We start from the raw sequence: 25,339 nt of genomic DNA, 5'->3' as shown, positions 1-25,339 counted from the left end.
GGTGGCGTCACTCTCACTCACTGCCTCGGATCCAGCTGAGAAATGAGCCTTTTCTCATGTTGTCGCCTCATTTATTTGCCTTACGAGGAAGTATCCTGAATTCCACGTCGCTCCTCGGCTTCACAGAGCAGCCCCACGCCACGCTGGAGCACCACCTACTGGCGAATACTGAGAACTGCACCCTGCACTGAAGGTCACGCTCCCCAACATCGGGTTGTGGAATCCCAGGATTAATTTGACTGGGTGCAGAAGGAATACAATTTGGAACGGCAATGTTATTACAGGAAAATGTACCTATTATATTAAAAATATTACATTTAGAGAAAGAAATTCGGTGTGCCAGGCAGTTTTATTCCATACAGGCCTACTATTATGTGACCACACCAGCGTGTTGGCTTCAAAAGGACACGCATGCTGCTTGTAAACACTATTCAGAGCCATTCGTCAGGTCGTCCTCGTTAATTGAAAATTGTGTTTGTTACATTTATGAGGAACAATTAAAATTAAATTGTTTTGTTTTTTCCAAAATCAAAAGGTGCCTCTCAATTAGCAGTTAACTCAAAGAAGAAGAAAATCAACCAATAATGTCCTCAGTTCCAAACAATCTGATTAAAGAACAAAAGATACAAGGAAAGAAAATATTTATTTTTGGCAGGCAATCTTTGATTGCTGTTGTTGACATCCAGAATGATAGTATTGCATGATATCTGTCTAAAAAGGGCAATTGTACTTTCAGGATTTCCTTCAAGGTTGGTCAAAGAGGCTTCTTCAGTTCTAAGTGGGAGCCCAACTGTTTGAATTGATTTGCGTGTAATTTACTGCACGCAAATAGTTTGGAGTCACGAGTATTGGTTTAAGAATCCGCAAGTCAAACAAGCGATAAACTGACTCAACGAAAACTTTGAGACACTCGCCTCTGTCAAAGATGTCTGAAATTGGCCACCTCAAGTTAAGAGACTATTGGGCAAAAAGATAATAGTAATGAGGGAACCAGGGTTCACTCATTGCTTTATGAAACAGGCAACGGATGAAAATCTGTACAGCTCTTTTTGGGGGAGAACACAGTTGTATTTTTATAGTTACTTACAATTTCATATTAGACCTACATGCACACCCAAGGGTGCAAATAGTGCGTCTTGGTGTAGTTTAATAAGCTAACCAACCGGTCAGACTAACCGACTAATGGTGCAACTAATTCCTGGCATCTTTCATCTCTGCGACGTCTGCACTGTCAACATCGTTGCTTCAAAACGTCTTCAAAAACACCTGAAACGTATGAAACTGAAGTCGACATGGCTGGAGCGACGACTCACCTGTGCACCGCTGCTGTTGGAGGGTCGACTGTCTTAATCTGACGACCAAAATAAACTAATCACCATCAGGTTTAATACTCAAATCAGTATTCCTCTCCGCTACTGAGAAACACGGAGGTGGAATTTCGTATGGGGGTGATTTCTGCATCTGGTGTTGAGAGCTAGTGTGATGCCAAACGTCGGTTAACATGTAGGGAGAGCAGTGCACATAAAGCACGCACACAAATGAATAACACAATAATGCCCAAATGATTGAGAACCCACTCCAAATAATTGAATTTGAGTGTTCCAATCACTTCAATCATGCTTTTTTGTTGTTAAATCATCTCCTCATAATGCTGCCCACCTCAGTCGAACAGATCAAGGTCTATGTCGAGAAGAGAATGACGTCTTAGACTGTTTTAGTTTGCCTAAATCAAAAGACAATGTGACTTAGAAAGTTTTTCAAGATGGCAGATGTGTTACGAAGAATGGACATCTATCAAACCAGTAACAGTAATGTCCACGTTTCATCCAGGGAAGACGGATGGTTTGAGAGAAGCGTTAAAGAAGCCATTTTTTTTTCCACACTGGAGAAACCCTCCCTGAACAGCGGAGGATTAGGACGCCATCTATCAGCAACAAACAACGCAGCACTGACATGGCCCAAAGGATTAGCCGGTTGAGTTTCATTTCCTTCAGTAGCTTTTTCATTGTCTTTCCACACCTCTTTGTTTTAATTTTTTTTTATTTTTTTTATTCATGTCCAGAGGAGAGACAGGGACTACCGGTATATCGGTAGAAGGATGCTGAGGATGGAATGGCCGGGGCACAGGGCTAGAGGTTGACCCAGCACGTAGTGAGGGAGGACGATGCAAAGGACAGGGTGAAGTGGAGAAGGTCGATTTGCAGTGGCGACCCTTCCTGGGACAAGCGGAAACTAAGTACAGTAGTAGTAGTTTCACTTCCACTCACTTTCAGTTTACATGTAAATCCACATTTCTTTTTAAATTGTGTCAAATATATAAATATATAATATTTCTGGCCTTTTATCAGCATGTTTCTCAATTCCTTTGTACTAAACTCTTGTTTCCCACAAGTTGGCCCATATTTACATTTAGAATCTATTAAATGTCTTTATGATTCGGAGCAGCTCAACAGTCATCCCAGAGGGTTGGGAGTGCATCCCGTGGAAATCAGAACTTCTGTCAGTTTCTTGACGCACATTAACGTTTACAGACTCATTTGCAGCTCAAGGAGAGGAAGCCACGCCACTATTTCTATATTTGATTAGCTACTTTCACACATCGTTTCAACGCAACTATAGAAATGAGTGTGTAATCAGGGCCTTTGACTCTTTAACGGCGAGCAGAACTGACTCTTGCTATTTATTACTCGATAAACAAAGAAATACGTAATTTGCCTTTGAGTTCCAAAAAACAGATACCATAACACGAACTCCTGACAAAAGAATACAACAAAGGAAAAGAAAAGCTCTTTTTAAAGACGTTCAGAAAATTCAACTCAGGCTTCAGTTCAGCATTCGACCCATTGTTCCCAGCAGAACGGTGTTCCAAGTCCACAGTCTGGGTGTTGGGCCAGTTCACGTGAAGCTTGAAGAAGGCTGGGGTACCAACACGCCTCCGTTCTGACACTCAGCCTGAGAGCCCTGCAGGACAGAGCGCTGAACACCCTGCAACGACTGCACACAAGCCCACCACACAAACGTGATCATTCAGTTTGCAGACTAAATCGATCGTGTGGTGCCGTGCTGAATCCGTTTCAGGAAAATCTGCTGTCCTTCAGGTGTTCTGTTAAAACCATTTTCGCTCATGACTGACCTGTACAGAACCCGATATTTTGCCTCGGCCACAGGACTTGCCTCACCGAGGCAGCCTGTTCACTCTGCTGCCCTCTGGGAGATGGTACACCGGTAGGTCCATGATGTCCTGCACCCCCAGATTCGACCCATATGATAAAATATCTGAATTTGGACAATGTCCCCCAATTCGCTTAATTTCATTACATTTCCTCTGTGTGGTATTCATGCAATAACTGCCCACAGTGCCACATTCAATGCTAAACCTTTTATACTGTGTATAACTCACGTTTTTCCAACATTTTATTTATGCATATAATTGTTTACTCTTATTTTGCATGTTAAGATTTATTTCTTTTTCTTTGCAGCCCTCAGAGGAGCTGCACTGGCATTTGGTTGTCTAATCAATAATAGTTGTCGAATAGTTTGGTTGTCTATTCAATAATACACTACTGTGTAACTTTCAATTTTTTCACCTGCAGTTGTTAAAACTAGTGTAGCTATCTAAAAAAAAAAAAAAAAACTGAACAGGGGAAAAAAGGTCAGCTCGGAAAAGGTATTGATTTGAATAATTGTGTTTTCAATTATTGATTAACTGAACTAGTAATTTGTACAATATTTCAAAAGTTACATATATTATTGTTATTATTGTGCTCTACCAGATGAATTAAAGAAACTCTTATGGCCCAGAAACTTGGTTAGACTGGATTTATTGTTCAAAGAGCTGCAGTGGGGGGGGGGGGGGGGGGGGGGGGGGTCACTGTAAATGCATCTGTTCACAAACAGGACATAAATCAAACGAGTGGGTTCAATGCTGGGATGTCGCTCTATTCATCCAGACAACTAAAGAAACAACAAAGCACAGACATCAACCAATTCTAACTGCGAGCCATGTTGGAAATCCCACATTGAGCTACTCCGTCTGAATAAACTGTAGAAACAAAAATTAGAATTTCTCAACTGCTAACTAGGAGTCCCGCAGCCTACAATGATTTTCTGCACAAATCTAGCATACAATGATTCATATAGAGCAATAAGCACATACGAAATCATTGCAACCTTTACGCTTAAAAAGTTATATTCCCAAATGAAAACACACGGGACAGGACAGCAGTCATGTTTGTTGTAGTCTTAAGCACTCAGTTAGCATTTATACAATTATTTAAAGATGCTAAAAAAAAAGGCCATCACATTAATATACAATCCACTGTCATCTTACCAGACTTATGCTACAGTCAGCATTTAAGCATTAATGTTGTTAAAACATGAGATTTTTGACAGGACACATTCAAAGATTTCAAGACATTTAAAAAAAATGAGGTATAAAGTATTGTTTTAATTAACTCATGACAAGAAGATCACTGCACGCAAAAGTGCAATGCTTTTCTCTTTAGCATAATAAACCAAAATGTGGTGCAAAAATACCGAAACCTACGCTTTGACTCACGTGGTCATAGCAGATCAATGGTCCAGTCCAGACTCAGAACTGTGCTTCAAAATGTTTCCTGCTTTACTGACAGACTTTAAATGTAGAATGTGGCAGCTATTAGTGTTGTATTGATAAAGAAAAAAAAAGATATTATATATATATAAAGACAGAAAAATGACCAAATGCGTATGCTGTTTGACGTTATTTGTTCCTTGATGTTTTTTACGTACACATTTTGTCTTGACAGCTGACAGAAATTGCTTATCTGTAACAGAACCATTAACAATGAATCAATGATCGTAAATAGATCCGTTTGTTGTTGTTTGTAATTTCAGTTGGGAGAGCGAGAGAGAGAGAGAGAGGCTTAGTAGTCACTGTAAAACAGATCTGGACTTCAAACACTAGTGTGACTCATTTATTCAGTCCAACATAACATTTGCTATGCAGCATCACCGAGGCCTGTCACAGTTACTCCATGATCAATATCGTGTTCACAATGATTTGAGCTAACTGCAAACATTTTGCATAATTGTTAGAATTGTTTCCAATGAGCTGCAGAAACCGGTTTGCATGTTCCGATTGCATCCCGAGTGGAATATTAGGCTTCAGGCACCGCTTACGCGTTCATTTCTCAAGGTGCGTGTCATTTTGGAAGAGCATCTACGTGTATTACCGTGAACTTTCAAAAACATTCACTAGTTGCTTATCTGAAATACGGGCCGCAGGTTTTGCTGGTTATGCTATCCCAGCTGGCTTTGGGCGAGAGAGGGGGGGGGGGGGGGGTACACCCTGGAGGTCTGCAGGTCATAGCAGGGCAACACGTATACAAACAAACATTCACGCTCTCACCTACGGATAATTTAGCCCGTCCAATTCACCCAAGTTGCATGTTTTTGGTGGGAGAACCAGAAGAAGACACATTCAGACAAACGGAAACATAAAACTCCACGGTGGCGTAGTGGTTAGCGCAGAGCAAGCTGGGATAGCCTCCAGCAACGCCCGGGACCCATAAAGTGGAAAAGTGGATGAAACTCCACACAGAAAAGCCCCAGGTGGAACCTAACCCGGGACCTTCTTCCTGTGAGGCAACTGTGCTACCCACTGCGCCATCATGTTACCCTACTTTGTGAATCATATAATGGCAAAACAAAAGACTGCAGAGGCTGAATTTTGATAAAGCCAAATGAAAAACGAGAGTCTGATAACTTGGAGGTGGGGGGGCAAACAAAACTAAAAAAACTGCAATACAGAAAACAAAACAAAAAAGGAAGCAAAAAAAACCTGTTCGCCATCATCTAAGTCCTGAATTGTGATATGAATTACATTATAATGGTGGGGCAGAACAGAAGACAATTAAATCATGACCTGCAATTATTGAATCTTTTCCGACCAAAATGTTATAATTGTGATAGCCCTACTGTCGCTCAAACAGTACAAGCTTATTAAAGCAACAAATCAGCACGCAGTCCTGGCAAACAGGAAGCCGTAACAATGCTAAAGGTAAAATACACTAGCTATGTGATGAGGTGTCTACATAAAAGTTAACACTGAAAAAGATTTCAGAGTGCATGATGCATCCAAACAGAAAGCTAACGTCACAATGTCTACATAAGATATAAACACACGGGGAAAACAAAACCAAAAAAAAGACACAAAAGCAAACAAACGAGGAGAACCAATCACAAAGAGTGTCATCTGAAACTGACCTTGAAACCCCCCAAAAGGCTTTTTTTCTTCTCCATCCTGAGCAACGCAAATGGACCGGCAGTCTCCCGGGCTGCCGGTCTTCCTGCAGCAGCTGTGTGAGCATTTTCCCCTACTGGGGCTCGGATCGGTAGCAGCAGTCCAACAGCAAGTCCTGACGAAGGCTCAGGGACTGCCGAAAATGCTGACAGTGATCATTATCAATGTAGTGTGTATGAATTATCTCATTCCATAGTTGAGGGGTGTTTCTAGCTTAGTAGAAAAATAAACATGGTGTTCAGCGTTTTATACTTGTGCAGTCAAAGAATCCCGGAGTGTCATTAGCCATGGTTCTACAGTTCCTTTTAGAAAGACTTGATTTGGGAGAAAAATTTATTGACCGTTACAGCTGCATTGAACAACCTTTGGTGGTGCTGTCCTCTCACAACAGCTGCATGTTCACAGTTACAGTTACCAGTTGAGGAATACAGGACGCGCTGCACCTTGAACTTGAGGGCCTACTGTACAGTACCTTAACGGAACTTGAGCTTATAGGTGAAATATTCTCTTTCAATTGCAAAAAATGTAAATGTTAGAATATCATTCCCTTAACAAAAGAAGGCAAAACATACTTTCTGAGCATTTGTGTCTTTGTTATGGGTCTTTGTGCAGTATTTTTAGGCGTGCCTCAGATATGTTGGGACAGCAGGACGTTTCTGTCCTTGCTTTGACAGCAGATTTCCTCTGCAGGTGTACAGACAGAAGACACTGAGAGAAGACCCGCCGAACGGTCCATAGGCAACAGTCCATCCAATCCTCAATAGACAGTGTGCTTATATTAGTGTCAAGTCGCTTCATGGCGGTTGAGATGCTTTGGAGAACTGGTCCTGGTTTAAGTCACATATACTCAGTGCACTCCTCAAGTAAGACTGATTCCAGGTCCAAGCCGTATCAGTTCCTTACTTCATTATCAATCAGGCGCTCCTCCCCGGACCGGAAATCTTCATTCAGGCGATTTTCCACGCTGATTATTTCCTCATCCTGTGAAGATCCCTGTCCATCATCTTCACCACTGCCTGAACCAGCCTCCTCTAAATTTGGATCTTGAAGTACCTGAGCAATGTACATTTGCTGTCGGAGAGAAAATAAAATAAGAAAATATGATACCTATAATAATATATTCCAGAATCAGACATCTTAAAAAAAAAAAAAAAAAGATTACCCCCCTCAGCCAACTTTATGATATATAAAAATATAAATTTGACGAAACTAGCGAGTATTTTGCAGAATGATGAAAAAAGGGAATTTGAAATGAGGCAAGACAGACAGCTCTCCGAACACACGTGCGCAGGTTGAAGACGTGTCCAGTGTTCGCTTGAATTGTATTCTTTATAAACTTTAATAGTTTAGAAGCAATAACAACATATACTGCAACTTCCTGAAGAAGAAAGACTGATTTAAACAGAAAATGTACCTCAAGCAACACCTTCGTTAATCCAGCAGCTAACACAGTGGCAGCTAATACTGATGCCAAGTTGACTAACCAGGAGGGACTTTCCCTGCGACAGATGGCTCGGTAGAGAGCGAGCGCACCAAGCCGGATTTAGGGAGGCATCGCAGAGTGCACGATAAATAGCAAGTCTGCTTAAAAACCTATGGTGTTACGATTCAAAGAGTCAGCTGATGGTAATTAGCAACTGTTGGCAATATTTTCCATTCACTGCACATTGTTATTTGAATGGTACACAGATTTCCTGATGTGAAGCAATGCCAAGCCTTCCCGGGGGGATATAATTCATCCTTGTAAGGCAGTAAAGGACCCCAAGAAAAAAAGAAAGACTGTTGCTGTGGTTTCCTAACATTTTGTCACTATCCAGAGCAAACTGAATTTTGACCCTCCTGTTAATAAAATAAAGAAAAACAAATGTGCTACTTCATTTCTTACTAATAATTTAAAATGGGTTGTTATTTTAAATGAAAGATTTGAGGGGGAAATAAAAAAATCGGATAATTTGACAAAACTATTTAAAATTTACCATAAACAGATTGATTTAAACGGTTGTACTTCCCAAATATAATTTGTATATAATTATTCAAAAGTTTACTGTAATTGACAGATCCCTAAAGGCAGCATATAGTTTTCAATCATCCATATTTGATCTATTCAGGGGGTTTCTACCACCAACATGATTTGGCATGTCCCAATGCCCCTCCACTCTCTGATCTTGAGGATCATATCGTTATAAAACAAACAGGACAGAATACATACCGCTGCCTTGCTGGAGGCAGAGCTGCACACAATACGGCCATTCTCCAAACCGTCCACATCCTGGTTGTCAATCTACAATAGAAAGCGTGACTGTAACATGAGCAGCTGAAAGAAAGGCGGTTCTAGAAATGAATGATATAAATAGTATGCCTACATGGGCAGGGACCTTATTACCTTGTAGTTGTGGGCGCTGAGGTACTTAAAATGCCCAAAGCAGACGTGAGACAGGCAGATAATGATCGTGATGATCAAAACTACCAATGTGAACATGGACGTTGCAGCTGAAAAGCCTGGGTGAAAGAAAGTGGAGGGACGATTGCGTAACGCTCGCATTTTCTTCCAGTTAAAAGTTGGAAATTGTTAGAGACTTTATCCCTAACATTTAATGCACAGCAAAAAATAAATCAGGGCACACGTGAGGACATAAACAGCCTGTAGATGGCGACATTCTTACCAGAGCGAACAATGGAGAAGAACAAAAGCCAGAAGAGACACAGAATCGGAGCAGCCACCACTTGGTTGACAGCTCCAGAGTGGATCTTCTTGTCAAGTTTGGACGGCAGGTACGCGTAGTACATGTTGTACCTGTCAGCTAGGTGTTTCAGCAACATGTACATCAGCCCTGCAGGGACAAGGGAGATAAAAAAATTAGTGGAATTAATCCAATTATTTCAGCAGATAAGCTTCAACATGGAGAACAGAACCAGTAGTCCTCCCTGCCCCGCCTCGGTTCACCACAGTCATTCAATGGACGCGGGATATTTAATCCAAACAGCACAAACTCACCAAAAGGGACAATGATCGGGCAGGTGATGCTATACGTCATAACCACGGTGAAGACGCACATCATCCAGGCATAGGCTGCGCCAAACTGGAACTCGTAGGCTTGGTGCTACGGAGAAATCACGGAAAGATAGTCGAACGCTAACAAACCAACATCTATTGAACCAATGCTGGATAACTGGTTCACGACAACAACATCATCCATTCTCCATCCAGCTGCAGATGTTCATGATGAATTACTCCCGGCCATCAAGTCTTACAAAGCCAGACTACGGGTCGCGGACACGTGAAAGAATTGATCTTGCCGAGAAGGGGAAGCACTAACCCTCTTGACGTTCCGCCTCTCTGCTGCGGAGCGAGCCAGACAGAGGCGGATCATGTACATAAGCAGCCCGGGGATCCGTAGCAGGTCCATGGCGTTACCGATAAAGGCTGAGGCGATGACATAGTTAACAAAGAAGGCGCCGTTGTCAGGAAGGAAGACGCACCTGAAGAGCAAGAGTGATACGTCGTTGTTGGGATTTGCTAAATGACTATTTTAAGAAGTACGTTTACAAGCTAAACATTTCATTGGTTTCTGACCGCAGCAGGCTAGAATCATACAAAAATAAACTCACTCAAATCTGACTTTCGCATCTGCCAAGAATTTTTTGTCAAAAAGCCAGCGGAAGAAAACATCCAGACTGCAAGGATAAAAAAAGGGGAGGGGGGGGGGGGTTGGGTCAAACATTTAGGCTGATAATAATGCATTTTATATACACGTTGCATCTCATTGTGGTGCAGGACAGAAAACAAAAACCTTATACCTGCTCAGGCCTAGGGAGGGCAGCAACAAAACCATGAAGATCAGGAAAGTGTAGCATTTATGCATTGTGGTCCTGTTTTCTCCAGACCTGTAGGAGCAAAGGAAATACTCACACATGCAATACAACACACACACACACACACACACAAACACCTAAATGCAATGAAAACGACTGCATGAGTGTAAAACAAACCGAGTCCAATGGGCTTCAAAAAAAGCTGAGTAGTAGACGATGGTAGGAAGTAAGGCGGAGAAAGACCACAGCAGGAGGGTGGGGAAGAACTGGGTGATGATCGGGTTCTGGAGGACAGATCAGATACATCGTGTCAAGAAACGGAGACTTGAAATCCTGTGTCGACTGGAATCCTAGGGAAACTTTGAATTTCACATGATAGTTAATGCTGAAGCTCCCTCCATGTCAGTACCCAGAAGTCCCTGCTCTATCAGATTCAGGAACAGAGTGAATTTCCAGATCGTGTGTGTGTGTGTGTGTGTGTGTGGTTGCCTCCATGAGGATTTGAGAAACTCAAATTATATTTGCAAAACTAGGCAGTCCTGTTTAGATATACATCAAGATTCTGCAACTGCATTGCAGAATCAGATGAGACAAAACCAAGAGCTGCCTCACTGACAATACGCCGCCCAGCAGTGGGAGCGTTCTGCATTTTTACCTTTTGAGAGACCGAATAGCCCCGCCCCCTTCTTCTCTGTTCTCATACGACAACATTCGTGTCCCACCTGACCTGAACTCACTTCATGAATGAAATCGTACAGAAAAACAACCCTAATGTTCAGCACTTACATTTAGGTACTCAACAGGTTTTGTAACATTGAACTTGTCCATGGTGGAGATGATGATGGCTGGGGTGGTGAGGAAGAAGAGGAGCAGGAAGAGGACAATGTTGATGACAAGGCAGCGGATCCACCAGGAGAATCCTCCCACTGACAGATGCTCCCTGTGGGAAGCAGGTTATGCAGAGGTTACTTGACACCGAGCAAAGACCCGCTGCTATTGACACAGTTGGCCAGTAAACTGATTCGGGGAAATGTGTCCAGTTGTCGGGCATGAACGCGTTCTTACCAGTAGACATTTTGTGGATCAGGAGCGTAGCCGATGGTCCAGTGGTGTGTGTGGAGCTTCGTGCTGAACTGAGAGCATTTGGGCTCCTGGCGACAGCGACATCCTTTACACTTGCACACATTAAAGTCCTTTAAAATTCTGAAAAGAACCATCCGCCCAGACATTAAAGCGGATCAACAGCAAAATGTAAGAAATTAAAAACATTGATTATGATAATGGAAAAAGACGAGTTAATGAATGTTATTTGTTAATACATATTTTTTAAGGAGCCAAATGTTTTCACACACAAAAAGCTTGCAACTACAGCTGGTAAATATTGAATTTCACGTAATTTCACGTAATACCCTTTAATCTCTCTGACTGTCAAAAAGTTTACAATGTTCAGACTACAGGGAAATTGAACGTCTTAAAGTAAAAAACAAACAAACACCTCTTATCAGTATCTGCCATAAAAAGCAGCCAGTAATCCTTTATTGACTGAAAAATGTTTATTGGTCAACCACACATATCTTAAGGCAAGTAAATCGACTTACATAGCAGTTATCGACTCATTCTGGAAGGTGACAAAGGCCATTCCTAAGGGCTTCTTGTTAACCTTTTCCCTTTCCTTCCTGTAGTCCTCTTTTAGTTGTGATTCCAGCTTGGTGTAGTACTTCACCGCCTCTTCCTGTAAACAACATGGAAATAAAATGTTAGCCCGTTACGCGTTTAATACAACCGCAGCTGTCATTGTGTCACTCTGGAGTCATGGGAAACTTCACTTTTTACTGTATGATAAAGTTAATCGTGTCAAAATCAATGTTCATTGTGTTTTTTTAGATACGAGTAATTGAAAAAGCTATAACAGCCCCCCCCCCGCAACAAATATATATATAAAAAACACAGAACAGGACCATGAGACCTCAGCAACATTAACAACAGACCTACACTGAGCTCAATGTTGTTTCTGACAAAGATCTATGACATACATTATCAGTCTAACCTGCTCACAGCCTTTGATGATGCAACAGCAAAGGTGTCCACAGGGTTTAGGATTGATCATTGTGGCAATATGCTCTTTGCTCTGCAGGTCAATGAAGAATTTCTTGCTGCGCTCTGCTTTCTTCCTGAATGCAAATCATCAGCTGTGTCAGGCTCAGGGCTTACGTACCGCAACCAATGAGCCACACAAACACCCCCGAAGGTCAGATGCACATCGACAAGACACTTCAAATCCTCTTACCTCTCAGAGTTGAGATACATAAGCCTGGCCACATTGTAACAAATCCGAGCTTCCAGTACTTTGCAGTTTTCGTACGCCTGCCTTTGAAAGAAGGGCATGAAGTGAAGAAAGTCAACTCCAAAGTGAGAAAAAGCACAAATGTGACCATGATACAAGCGCTTACACACCCATGACAAAGAATGCCAGTGTAATTATAACACATGGTGTCTCTCGTGTGAAAATAACATTATCACTACCCACAATAAGACGACAGCACTGGAACAAGACGCTTGAGAGGAGGCCTTTTTTTTTTTTTTTCCCAGTGCAGGAGTGAAGATGATATTTTTTTTGTTAAATGTTATTTGTCAGATTAGGAGTCCGGTGTTTCAGTGTTTGACCTGATTGGAAACATGACCTGCATGATTGTGTGCATGCGGCTTCTATTATGGGCAATTACAAATATAGGCCTGCCATTGTCTGATCTCAGCCACACGGACCAGGACAAGACAGATCCTTTTATCGGGAAGGGACACGGCTGTCACACCCCTCATACATGTACTGCACAGCTAACACAGTGTAGCATATTTGTACCTCTAAAATGGCCAGATGGATCAAAGCATTGACAATATTTTTTAACTGCGGGGCCAGGATGCCATTGATAACAGGAGTGCTTACTCAAAGTGTTGCTTAATCTCAGACTCCTCAGCATATTTGGAGATTCCATTGACAAATAAAGTGCGTTTCACCTGTATGGAAATTTAGAAAGGAGGAATTCGTTTTAAAATTTTTATATATGTAGACCTATGCGTGTACAAAACAGTCATGCTACCCACCAGATCATCCTCCTTGTAATGCATCCTGGAAGTGTGCCGCCTCATGCTGTACACAGTCAGTAACAGATAGAAAAACGCAAAGGTGGTATGCATCCACAGTAGTGTGTTACTGAAACGACAACGGGAAAAACTGATGCAGTGATGACGAAACATCGGGTTTCAAAGTACAAGTCAGGTTATATAATAAACTGGGAGAATGAGAATTACTCACTCTTTATCCAGATTGGCTATCGTGGTTCGCCCAAATCTGTATGCATCGTTTTCTGTGAAATAAATGAGAAGTTCACCTGTCGGTCACCAGAACGCCCTTGACTTACAGCTCAGTCGGCCTAACACATGTAAATGTTTCAAAAACCAATCCAAAATGCAAAAAGAATTAAAAAACTTCCTATTTGAACTCCCAATTAGATTCCAAATTGGCTGCTGCAGCATTTCTTTTAACATGTGGCTGCTTGTCTCTTTAACATAACTCTGAAAAATCCTGTCTAGAACATAGAATATTTCTTTATGATTGAATTAAAAATAGTAACTCTATACACTCCATACTCTATAAAGCAAAATTGTGGACATTGTTTACATCTTTTGGCTCTATCTTGCTGAACTTTGGGTTTTGTAGTCTTTGAAGGTTGAGGACCATCCATGCCACCCAAAAACCGCCCACATCACTGAGAATTATGTTACCATGGCTCAACTGTGTGAAATATTTGACTACAACAACAACAAAGTATAAAACTTGTGTACAGATCATTGTTCTTCCTATTCAAATAAGAGAAGGAACGATCCGTTCATTATTTCCTCCCTGCAGGCGAGTCCCAAATACAGCGATGATAATCCAGATGGAGTCGATTCCAGCGATGACAGCAGCACAGAATATGAACGTTTTACAACAAAATGATGTGGGATGTATCTCAGGCGAAGTCGGATCGATGTTTAGAGAATGACACAAACGTAGCTTTGAATGGACTCACCAAGTAGGGTTCCTGAGAAGTTAACGGGCAAGATAATGCCAACGGAAAGCACCCCCACCACGACCAACAGGCCAATGATGTGGCGTTGAAAAGACAAGAAATGCACTGCATCTTCACCACACTTCTCCCTTATCTCGTCATCCCTGCAATAAAGTCAGAACCTTCAGTCGAAAAATTCAAGATGACGAAAAATATCCAGTTAATGACAATTCACCAGCTTTATTTGAAGCAAGTCGACTTACTTTATGCGGAAAATGGCAGTTAGCCAAGAGCAGAAGCCCTAAAAAAAAGTGGAGCAGAGAGGTGAATGCTTTATCCAATACCACACATGCTATGTATGCAACATGCTGTAACTCTCAATGGGCACTTACTGTGTCTCTCTGGTCAATGTCTACAGAGCTGGAAAGAGAGGTAAGGCGCTCATAGCGTTCTGGTGCATCTGATGTCATGGCCGACGTCACACTGTATGCAGGAAACAGCACATAATAGTTCCACAATGCTAAAACACCACAAGTTCAACATCAGCACTTGAAAGAGGACATTAGCACTTAGGCAGGAGGATTGAAGAAGTTGACAAGACAAACATAAACTAATGCACTGAAATAAACGTCAGAGATTCTCCACTGTTCATGCTGCCTGATCAAACGCAGGACTTTGGGTTGGTAGACCTTCAGGAACAATCTCTGCAGTGACATTTCATGCAACCTCAGTAGGAATGCTCCTACTTCAGAAGGACTGTATACACCATCACCGTCAGAGGAGAGGTTGTGACAAAGGACAACAGGAAATAACATTCACAGAGGAAACAATACAAACCCAACAAACATCAAATGGAATATTTATGCCGTTTTTCCAGCAGAGCCACATTTCCTCAGCCTTTAATTAACATGGAGATCTCTCCTTCATCCATCTTCTTGTAGAGCAGACAGTCGCAATCGTCTCGCCTGCAGCCGCTTATCTGCCTCGTGGGTCACGGGTCTGCTGGACCCCATCTCAGCCGGCCATGGGCGAGAGGATAGGTACATCCCGGGCAAGACGCCAGCTCATTGTGGGGACCACACGAAAGACAAACGACTTCCAAATCTGGTTCAGTGTTCACTACCACAAGAACGGATGATATCAGCCATGGCCATAGGAATTCTACGGGAGGGATGTGACGGACGTAATCCACTCAGTGACCACTGCTGCGAGAACTTGGAACGTCTTATCTCACCTCCAGGACACTGGATATAATGGAGGTCGGACTATATGTGATCACAACACATCGGGGAAGCATTACCTCTTTCTGTATGCATCCCGTCTGTGCAGCTCATGCAGTGTGCTCGGAGAGAAATTCATGCTTCATAAAGGAGGTCAAGATTAGATTAGCAGACACAAATCTGATTAGGGCAGTGACAGACACCCAACAGCAGAGACACAGGAGTAGCAAACAGACCGAGGCCCACAGCGGTCTGGGCAGCGTGGAAAAGAGTTACGAGTAAGCTTAACTAAAGGCGATAAAAAGAGAGAAGGAAAACATAATTAGTCTGTGGCATGGAGAGATAACGTACTATTCCTGATCATCCAGGCGACTGTATAGTTGATCCATTCTTCTGCTGAAAAGAGCAAAACAAATCGTGGTTCAGAGTGTGTGCCGCAGCACTACCAATGAAGGCGTCGACCCATTTTGGTAGACATTATTCAGCCGTGAAAATATTTATGGCCGATGAGATAACAGCCCTTTGTTTCATTTTATTTGAGAGTTGAAACAACCAGAGACACCGTTTACACTCCATGAAATGATGTTAAACTTCTCAGTAAGGTAGCATTCATTTGACTAATGTACAACGAGCAAAAACCGGACTGATCTTAAGTTAGTGCATCGTCATGAAAGACACAAAGCAACATTTCCTGTCTGTTACACAAAGTGTCTTCCACTGCTGCTCGCCTCCCGTCCTTCTGCTATGCCGCAATCGCGCTGCTCGCATGCAGCTGTGACAATAATGAAAGTGCAACATCATACAAACACAGCAGAGGGATGTAGGTGATGGAGCACTGTGTCACGCACCTCCCAGGGTTCACGAGATGTCTGGCTAGGATCTGACTCAGCACTTGAGGAGTGCTGAAATGATTGTTTCGTATGATTTGATTTGTATTCCTCTATTTCAGGCTGATGTTTCTGTTTCGAAACGACAAGTCAGGCAACGAGAGACGAAAAATGAAAATGTCAGGGTGCATTTTTGACATTAGCTGAGTATGCAGGGAATCGGGTTGGGAACTGGTTGGTGGCCAGTGAAAGACCAGCAGGGCCACAGTATGGCATGCAGACTGAGTTTGAGTTTCTGGTTTATTTGAATATGGACAAATACAAAACATAGACACATGTAGCATAGGTATCCGATGTTTGCATTATAGCGCTTATAGCTAAAGCTAATTCACAGCACTTGTCCATAGATGGGCTTTGAAGAACTGGTAGTTGAAGAAGTGCCAGTTCACCTCCTGAGCTCTACCAAGGTGCCCTTGAGCACGGCACCAAACCAGAACTTCTCCCAGGGCCGACCATCCCTACGTCTCCCTCCATTGCAAGACTGTAGGCCGTGTGTGTGTGTGTGTGCGTAGAAAAAAAAACAATTTCCTCGAGGGGTTAATCATGTTGCTGCTGTTCCTCTTCTTCTAAAAGTATATTTCCTGAAACCAACTTCCTGTCTGGAGTATTGTCCAGACAGGAAAATTCCACCCACAGAAGAGAGATTATTCTTTTTTTTTTTTGTCAACTCACACAACTGCTCAATACCAATCAAATTTCATCTGATGCAGAGAAAAATAAATAAATTGTACAATAAAAAAAATAAAGCGAGGTTTCAGTTGTAGCGGTGAAGTCATATTTCACCGCTACACTTAGTGCTGCACCTTCTTAAATACCTGTCAGCATCCGTCACCAGAGCCAGACGCCCATAGTCCCACGCCACCTTCCTCAAGAAGGAGAAGACAAACAGCAGCACCTGGAAGCACAGAAAGAGTCCATTTCAACACGTCTCATGTCCCTTCAATCGCATTAAAGTGTCCATCATTAAAAGACACACTCAGGGAAATATTCTAGCTCATTTCTGAAGATTGTGGAGAAAACACACACAAAAGAAAACGAGGGCTTTTGCTACTAAACAGCTGGAGCGACTGGGAATTCCATGGGACTGACTGAAGGACTCACCAAGAAGCACATAAAGTCCAGGGCAAGGACTGTCGGCACCCCGCCGAAAGGCAGGCCCTGGAGCACAGTGCTGCGAATTCGGGCCGAGTAGCAGTACTCCTTGGAGGAGGAATTGGGCGGAAGTGTTGGGCAGTTCTCTGAATCGGAGCATCCTTGTGCCCCCCAGATGGCCATTGTAAATATTAAAGGTCCGTACATCACTCACTGCAGCACATTGGAACACCTGAAAGGTGAGACAAGTGTAAAAATAAATAAATGCATAAAACCACTGAGCAAAATAAATAAAACCACTGAGCAAAAAATACACAAATAAAACCACTGAACAAAATAAACAAATAAAACCACTGAGCAAAAAATACAAATAAAACCACTGAGCAAAAAATACACAAATAAAACCACTGAGCAAAAAATACACAAATAAAACCACTGAACAAAATACACAAATAAAACCACTGAGCAAAAAATACACAAATAAAACCACTGAGCAAAAAATACACAAATAAAACCACTGAACAAAATAAACAAATAAAACCACTGAGCAAAAAATAAACAAATAAAACCACTGAACAAAATAAACAAATAAAACCACTGAGCAAAAAATAAACAAATAAAACCACTGAGCAAAAAATAAACAAATAAAACCACTGAACAAAATAAACAAATAAAACCACTGAGCAAAAAATAAACAAATAAAACCACTGAACAAAATAAACAAATAAAACCACTGAGCAAAAAATAAACAAATAAAACCACTGAACAAAATAAACAAATAAAACCACTGAGCAAAAAATAAACAAATAAAACCACTGAGCAAAAAATAAACAAATAAAACCACTGAACAAAATAAACAAATAAAACCACTGAGCAAAAAATAAACAAATAAAACCACTGAGCAAAAAATACACAAATAAAACCACTGAACAAAATAAACAAATAAAACCACTGAGCAAAAAATAAACAAATAAAACCGCTGAACACATTAATGGTTGCTACTATTGCTATCTGAGCAGAGTTGTCCTACAGTCTTTGTCTATGAACAACAACATAGGTCTGTCATGACAATTATCTCACCATTAGTCACGTGTTGCTACTTTTCTCCACAAGCGTGACAACTGAAACCGCAGCGTGGAAATCTTTCCATCCTCATCCAGTACACATAAACTAGTGTCTACATTTAGAGGCGATCTAAGTCTAGTACTACTTCTGTCCCCGAGAGAGAAAATACGTGCCCTTAACAATCAGAATGTTCAGCCATCTTCAGCAGCATGTTCATGTGCTTCGGTTGAGCATACACTCAGATTGGCTGACTGTTCAGTATTGTACAGCAATGGAGACCTGTAGCATCATTTCTCGCACTAATGATGAGTCACATTCACACTGTCTAAAGAATATATGGCGAGTTTCATTAGTTCAGAACGTTAACAAAAATTGCAATCCAGGATCTCTTCTGCATCATCACAAAGATTTTATCATCTGTTCCTGGTAAGATTCCTAACATTTCATCAAGATCCGTGCATAAAATTTTGGAGTTATGTTGCTAAAAGATAGACAGACTGACAGACAGACGGACAAAATCCTTCGGCAGAGGTAATAAACAATTTCAAGCACTACCCTTCATAACTCTGTTTTAAAGTGCAAGTCAGAAGCAAGGATCCCTCAGAAAGGAGGGGTCAAGTCAGAAAGAAGAAACGGGATTGGGTTATTTTATCTTTGGGTCGACACCAAGATCATTCTTGTTCACCTCACAGTTGTAGAGCTCTTATTTTGTGCTGTTCTGTTCTCATTATTATTTTTGGTTTTTCCAGACAAGGTTCAGCCCCCAATAGCCTCAGGGCTCACCAGGCCTTTCTCCTGTGTGTGATACGCCACTAATATCTGACTGACATCCAGTCGTTCCGTCAGACAGCGGATGTGTGTAGCACGGCAAAACAATTGCTTCTATGAAATACTATTCATTCAAGCCTTTCAACCTGCAGTCATCTGATGACAAGACGCCCAATAGTGTCCCCCTGTGGAGAGCTACACTGGCACACATTCCTGCTTCCTCTGACTGACCGACCCAAATGGAAAAGTTCCACAAGTGTTCTGGAAAGTGCTGCCGAGTGTACTTTCAAGGTTTCGCTGCCACACTTGTGCCCTTCGGCCCGCGATTACCAGCAGCATTCACGACGCCGCTCGTCTTCCGAACACTAACGCATTTGTTCCCCACCCTGGAATGCTGTGACATCACTGTAGCAGGACGCAACGGCTGAACAATACGTTTATAGAGGCCACTGGGTTCAGATGGACCAGTCTCATCCCAAGAAGACACAAACATAACCCCCCCCCCCCCCCCCCCCCCCATGTGCCTTCAACAACACCGCTACACATCCTGGACCCATCACAAACACTTCAAACCGTTTCAAATTCAACCCAAACATCGCTGAAAGGATTTAAGCACATCCCAAAAGTAATGAGCTAATGTACGTTGCTTCATGCTACAGAACGTAAATGTGCCGCCCCAGGAATAAAAGGAACAGAGCATTTAAACTAAATATCTGGCAAATAAATACATGCAGTCACGGGAATGACATATTTACGATTTTCTTTTCCAAAATGACAACAATTACAGGTTAAATAAGCAAGTGTTACAAAATATTGTAGCAGTATCTGTGTGCAGCGTACATTTTATAAAAATAAAATGTCAATGCCAAACAGCTGTTTTACAGTGAAATGCCTTAAAGCCATTTCGTTCATCTCTGACTGCAGGAATCACCAAACCTGGCAACCCGTTTAGACTCCTCTATTCTCTGTGAGGTTAAGAGCTGATGACTTGTCAGGCCGGTTTCACTCTGTGTGTCGGTTTATTATCTTGTCGACTAAATTACTTATTGTCTTTTATTTTATCCACAATTTACTGCATGGATGCAATCACTCAAATATTGGGCAGGAAACACCCGTTGCTATAATTCCATCCCATCTGTGTTTCTCCGTGGTGGAGAGGCATCCTGGGCTGAGTTTTTTAACCTGACCTGTGAAGACAGCATTCTAGCGCATCGGTGCAGAGCTTAAAATATGACTCATTGCTCCGGAGAACATGTTCATACAACTGAGATTTATGGCGGTCATAAAATGCCCACACACAAAACAATCTGTCTGTACATCGTTGTCGTTGTCTTGAGGCTTCTTGTAATTGTTCCACTTGAAATAGTTTGATCTCTTTATTTGATTAATTTCTGTTTTCAGTCTTCCGCAAAATGTTTCCAATTGAGGTCCTCCAAAATCTGTCACATGAAAAGTGAGGTCAATTTGCTGTTGACACCGGGAATCTTGGTATTCTCGGTCGTATGGATTTCAGAATCTCAGGATACAATCTTTGCTTGATGAAGACCCAGCAAATAGTACATTACAATTAGCCATTTTAAAAGATATTACAACACAAAAATAACAGCTTCACTGTTTAAACACACAACAGGCAAATAATGTTTTGTTACATCAGTCTAAGACAAACTAGCTTGACAGTTTGGGCAAATGAAAATCTGTTGAATTCTTATTACGGTTTCTAGAAGCAGATTTGTAGATTTTTAAATCCAGGACAGGAAAGGAAGCCACGCTACTTTTTCTATATTTGATTCGATTATTTTCACACATATTTCCACAGCATTTATAGAAACGAGTCTTTGTGATCAGTGCCTTAGAATCTTTGAGTATGTACAGTAATGGAGAAGAGAATTGACTGGGAACAGAAGCAACTAGTACCGGTAATAACAAAAAACAGTTCAAATTAATTGTCTGTATCTGTATTTTCCTTTGTTCCAAAAATCCAATGCCAACAACACAAACTCCGGGCAATACAATAATAATGGAATACAAGTTATCTTTGAGACTTTGAATTAATTGGCAGAGTAGAATTCATACAGTGTCAATATGGTCAAAACTTTAAGCATTTACTAATGTGACTTTTACAGGTTTGCATAGCATTGCCAGGTCCTGATATTTTGTGCACATTTGGTAGCTGACCATGGAAAACCCATGTGCATGCATGATCCAAACAACACAGGCACCAACGGTGTCACTTTCAAAGTGCTATAAAACGACAAACTTATGAATCTGGAGCGCGAGTCCTCCTGATGGCAATTAAGTACAGTTAACAGAATGATTTTAATAAACCAAAAGCCAGCTTGCAGGAAAGTCTTAGACTAAAATTAAATGTAAAAGTACATATTTAATGTTGATAACTATTTTTTTATTAACACTGCATGATTAAAGCATGACAACATGTCACAAAACTGAGTTTGCACTGCAGTTTAAATGGGCAAAACAATGTGGATTGTCTAATTGTCCAGCTTAATCAATTGGGTTTTTCAGCATAGCATAATGTCTGGCCAAACACAAGGTATCAATGTCATACAGTGCTGTACCACATTCAAGTCCATTCTGGCAGCAGAGTGTTCTTTACATGGTAACAATTGAGACGCAAACCTTTTTATTGCCAACGGTAACCACCTAAATCCACTGAGACTGCTCAACACAAACGCTTTCCATTTATACAAGACACCACACAAATAGACACGACCTTGTTCTTAAAGAAAAATCACATTGTTAAATCCGTACGAGTCATATAAAGCTAAATATTTGAAAAGCTTTGTTGTTTGATTCTTTAAAACTATGGGTAGGAATTAATGCAGTCAGTAGTCAAGCAACACTTTTGAGATCCACCAAGTTCCATCTTGCTGCCTCAATCATATAAAACCACATCTAACAGGACGAGGCACCAAGCCGAGGTTTCACTGGCTCCGCTCAACACGTTCATGCTAATCCAGATAATAAACAATAAGCAGCCACTCCCTGAATATACAAAGCCATTGTGCGACCCTGAAACCGTTTAAAGCTACACCTCTGTTAACATTTCAATGATGATGTTAACTTTGACTACCAGCAAAAACAAAGTGAGCTAATGACAGATATTTACAAGTATTGCTTAAATGAATGTGATAAAAAGGGTCGTACGTTATTTTCACTGAGCTGATCATCGTAACCATTCTCACTCTTTTCAAAGGAGTTGGTGATTAGCACGTCAGTAATGTGGAAACAAGAACTAAAAATCATTTAGTGATCAGATGATGCCTGACTTATGCCGAGAAGAATTTCCACGCGTCTTTATTTCCACTGTCAATCAATCTGAACAGTGATTTTAATCAAGTACAAACCACATTTCACACCCACGTTGTGAATATTCACACCAGCTTTGTATATTTCCAGACATTCAATTCTGCCTCACTAAGAAATCAAACATGGCAACAGTTCCTAAAAACGCTGACGACTGATAATGCAGAAAAGGACAAACGTACTTGCTTTGTTGGTATTAGCCTGTAAATCATTGGCCACTGGTCTGTGTCAGCGTTGATTATCACAGATAGTAAAGATGTCAGTGTGGTTTCATAATCAGGCCATAGAACACTATATAGAATTAAGACCGTACACCCCTCAAATACAGAGAATTAAGAACGAAAACTACAAAAGTTACATCTGCCGTTCGGAGAATTTAATGAATCATTTACTATTTTGATCAAATTCCAACTTCGGGAGACAACAGTGTATTCGGCACCAGATCCTTTCTGAATCATCTAAAATAAGACAAACAGTGACAGATATTCAACCGATAGTAGAAAAGTACTAATGCCAAAATTATGTGGCTGCAATCTTGAGAATGTCATTTTAGTGTCGTGATAAACTTGATGCCACAAATTAAAAAACCCTGTCAATAACAAATGGCAACAAAATGGCAAAAATGGGAAACCATTATTCAGTGGGAAAAGGAAGCAAACACCCTCAGCCTTTGGAAAGGAGTCCGATGAGCAACATTTAGAACGCCAACTTCCAGTTTAAAGAACCGATGGTTGTCACAGCAGATCTCTGACCAGCCCACAGCCAGCTCAATCACCTGTTAATTAATAATCAGGAATCGCAACCATTCCACTAATAAACTAATAACTTTTGGTTTAGTAAAGCTACTTCCCACCAATTACGGAAACAAATTTACTTTATTATTACTATTGCTAGAACTCGTTTAGTTTTGGTCAACTAGCAGCCACGCTAATGATAACGGGATGTGTTTACTGTACCTACATCGACGACTAGCTTATACTTTTGACTCGTGAAGTAGCAAACGGACAAACTTAGAAGAACACATGAGCACATTTGGCGTGAAGTAACAGTTAATGGACAATTGATAAAAAAAATAAAAACAAAAACTTACCTTGTAATGCCGGAACGGGAAATGAATCTAACACAAATAGCTACCGTGAGCTAGCAACTATAATACCGATGTTAGCCGAGTTTACCGATCCAGCATATAACAGGTGGAGACGAATGGCTGTCGGTGTATTTCCGCAAGAAAACGCATATCCTCTTGCCACTCCGCTAAAGCTAAGCGAGTGGAGCCGGTCACTAAAACTCACTAGCTGTTGCTAACGATAAACGAGTCTAACCTAGCACAGTTGTGTCTGTCAGTCAGTGAGACAATGGTCTAATCTAACCAGTTCAACTAGAGGCAGTCAGGTTTACAGCGTGACGTAGGTGCGAGTGGATCACATAGAAATACAACAGCGTCATACGCGACCATTGCGACGTCCTTCCTATCGTCTTCATTCTCAGCTTCTACTGCTTCTATGTCTATTTCGTCCCGGCGCGTTTCAATGACGTGAGGGAAAGTAAAAAAGAAAAAAAAGAAAAGAAAACCGGGGACGGTGTATTTGTTATACACCGTTGTGGTGTCTTTGGCTGTTGTATTTATACTGAAAACAAACTTCTAAATTCAACGGTACTTATCTAAACACATATATGTCGTATTTCGAAACGACGGAAGTTGGTTTCGTAAATGCCCACTTCGTGTTTATCAGCTCCTTCTGCTAAAGTCACTTTGTCGCGTGTTGCTGACGCAGCGATTTTGACATTGCCGTGGTGGTGCGTTACAGACGGGAAGGAAGTCTGCAAAACATGTATGTTAATCTTTAAAAACAAATGAATGCAACATGATACAGTTCTTTGTGGAATACAGTTATTAGTTGAGCAAATATTATAAATCAAGATGTTAGCTCGTTAGCTGGTCCGTCAACCATGACTGTTTGCGCATGCTAGCGATGTCATTAGCAACCTTTAGCTACTAACCATGTTTGATTTCTCGTTCTAGTTGACAAATCATTCGCTGGATTCATGGCTCTCGCCCAGCTTTCAAGGTCCTTGACTGGACTCCTCGTACAAACGTCATCTATTCGTCTGAGGACTTTTACGTAAGTTCTCGAAAAGTAAATGTTGTCATATCAAATATATTGCAAACAATTTTAATAAGTACTGAACATACAGAACTTTACTTTTCAAATACTATCTTTCCCCCTCACATGCTGCTGGTGCTATCACCTGGGATACTTGAACGGAATTTTGTACGTTTGCTTTCAACTTGGCCTCGTAGATGAATTAATTTCTAATTGTATGGCTGTAAATGTAAAACTTTCTGGAAAGAAATGTAATCAATATTCTCATCTAGGATATTTTGTCAGTGGATTTCTCCTTAAGATGAAAATAACCATTTTCTTTTCTTGTTGTTTTTCATCAGTGTATCTGCCGTGACAGCAGCCATTCAAAAAATGACAAGAGTGCGAATAGTGGACAACAGCGCTCTTGGAAATACGCCGTACCACCGTCCGCCGCGAGTGATCCACGTCTACACCAAGAGTGGTGTCGGAAAAGTTGGGGACAAAGTGTTGCTTGCTATTAAAGGACAGAAGAAGAAAGCTCTCATAGTTGGGCACAAAATGCCCGGAAAACGCATGAATCCTCGTTTTGATTCGAACAACGTTGTTCTGATTGAGGACAATGGGAACCCTACAGGAACAAGGGTTAAGGTCCCTCTGCCCACATTTCTACGCAAAGGAGACAGCGTTAACTCTAAAGTTCTTGCGATTGCTCGTTCATTTGTTTAATAATGAAGTGATTTGGTAGGTTTATACT

The 25,339-nt window shown here is 41.3% G+C and overlaps 1 protein-coding gene across 1 annotated transcript; it reads right to left on the bottom strand.

Moving 5' to 3' along the window:
* Positions 1–6,610: 6,610 nt before the first annotated feature.
* Positions 6,611–17,548, bottom strand: tmem63ba (transmembrane protein 63Ba). Its single transcript, XM_068741026.1, has 23 exons — positions 17,351–17,548; positions 17,065–17,144; positions 15,714–15,758; positions 14,535–14,625; positions 14,406–14,443; positions 14,164–14,306; positions 13,407–13,458; positions 13,196–13,304; positions 13,038–13,108; positions 12,384–12,464; positions 12,144–12,267; positions 11,695–11,828; positions 11,162–11,299; positions 10,883–11,036; positions 10,274–10,380; positions 10,082–10,168; positions 9,893–9,958; positions 9,601–9,763; positions 9,279–9,384; positions 8,947–9,114; positions 8,667–8,782; positions 8,493–8,564; positions 6,611–7,354 (listed from the first exon to the last, which is right to left on the bottom strand). The coding sequence occupies exons 1-23, from the start codon at positions 17,546–17,548 to the stop codon at positions 7,175–7,177; spliced, it is 2,523 nt and encodes an 840-aa protein (XP_068597127.1). The 3' UTR covers positions 6,611–7,174.
* Positions 17,549–25,339: the final 7,791 nt, after the last annotated feature.

This window comes from Brachionichthys hirsutus, chromosome 7, assembly GCF_040956055.1.
Source record: "Brachionichthys hirsutus isolate HB-005 chromosome 7, CSIRO-AGI_Bhir_v1, whole genome shotgun sequence".
Classification (NCBI taxonomy): domain Eukaryota; kingdom Metazoa; phylum Chordata; class Actinopteri; order Lophiiformes; family Brachionichthyidae; genus Brachionichthys; species Brachionichthys hirsutus.
Note: the sequence above shows the minus strand (reverse complement) of the source record. Positions and strands in the feature narration are given on the sequence as shown.

Excerpts from the sequence above, each read along its gene's own strand:
- tmem63ba (XM_068741026.1), bottom strand. The coding sequence starts at position 17,548 with ATGTACGGACCTTTAATATTTACAATGGCCATCTGGGGGGCACAAGGA. Across the intron at positions 13,305-13,406 it reads ATAGCCAATCTGGATAAAGA|TAACACACTACTGTGGATGC; the intron begins GTGAGTAATTCT and ends TTGTCGTTTCAG. Across the intron at positions 12,465-13,037 it reads GAGATTAAGCAACACTTTGA|GCAGGCGTACGAAAACTGCA; the intron begins GTAAGCACTCCT and ends CTTCTTTCAAAG.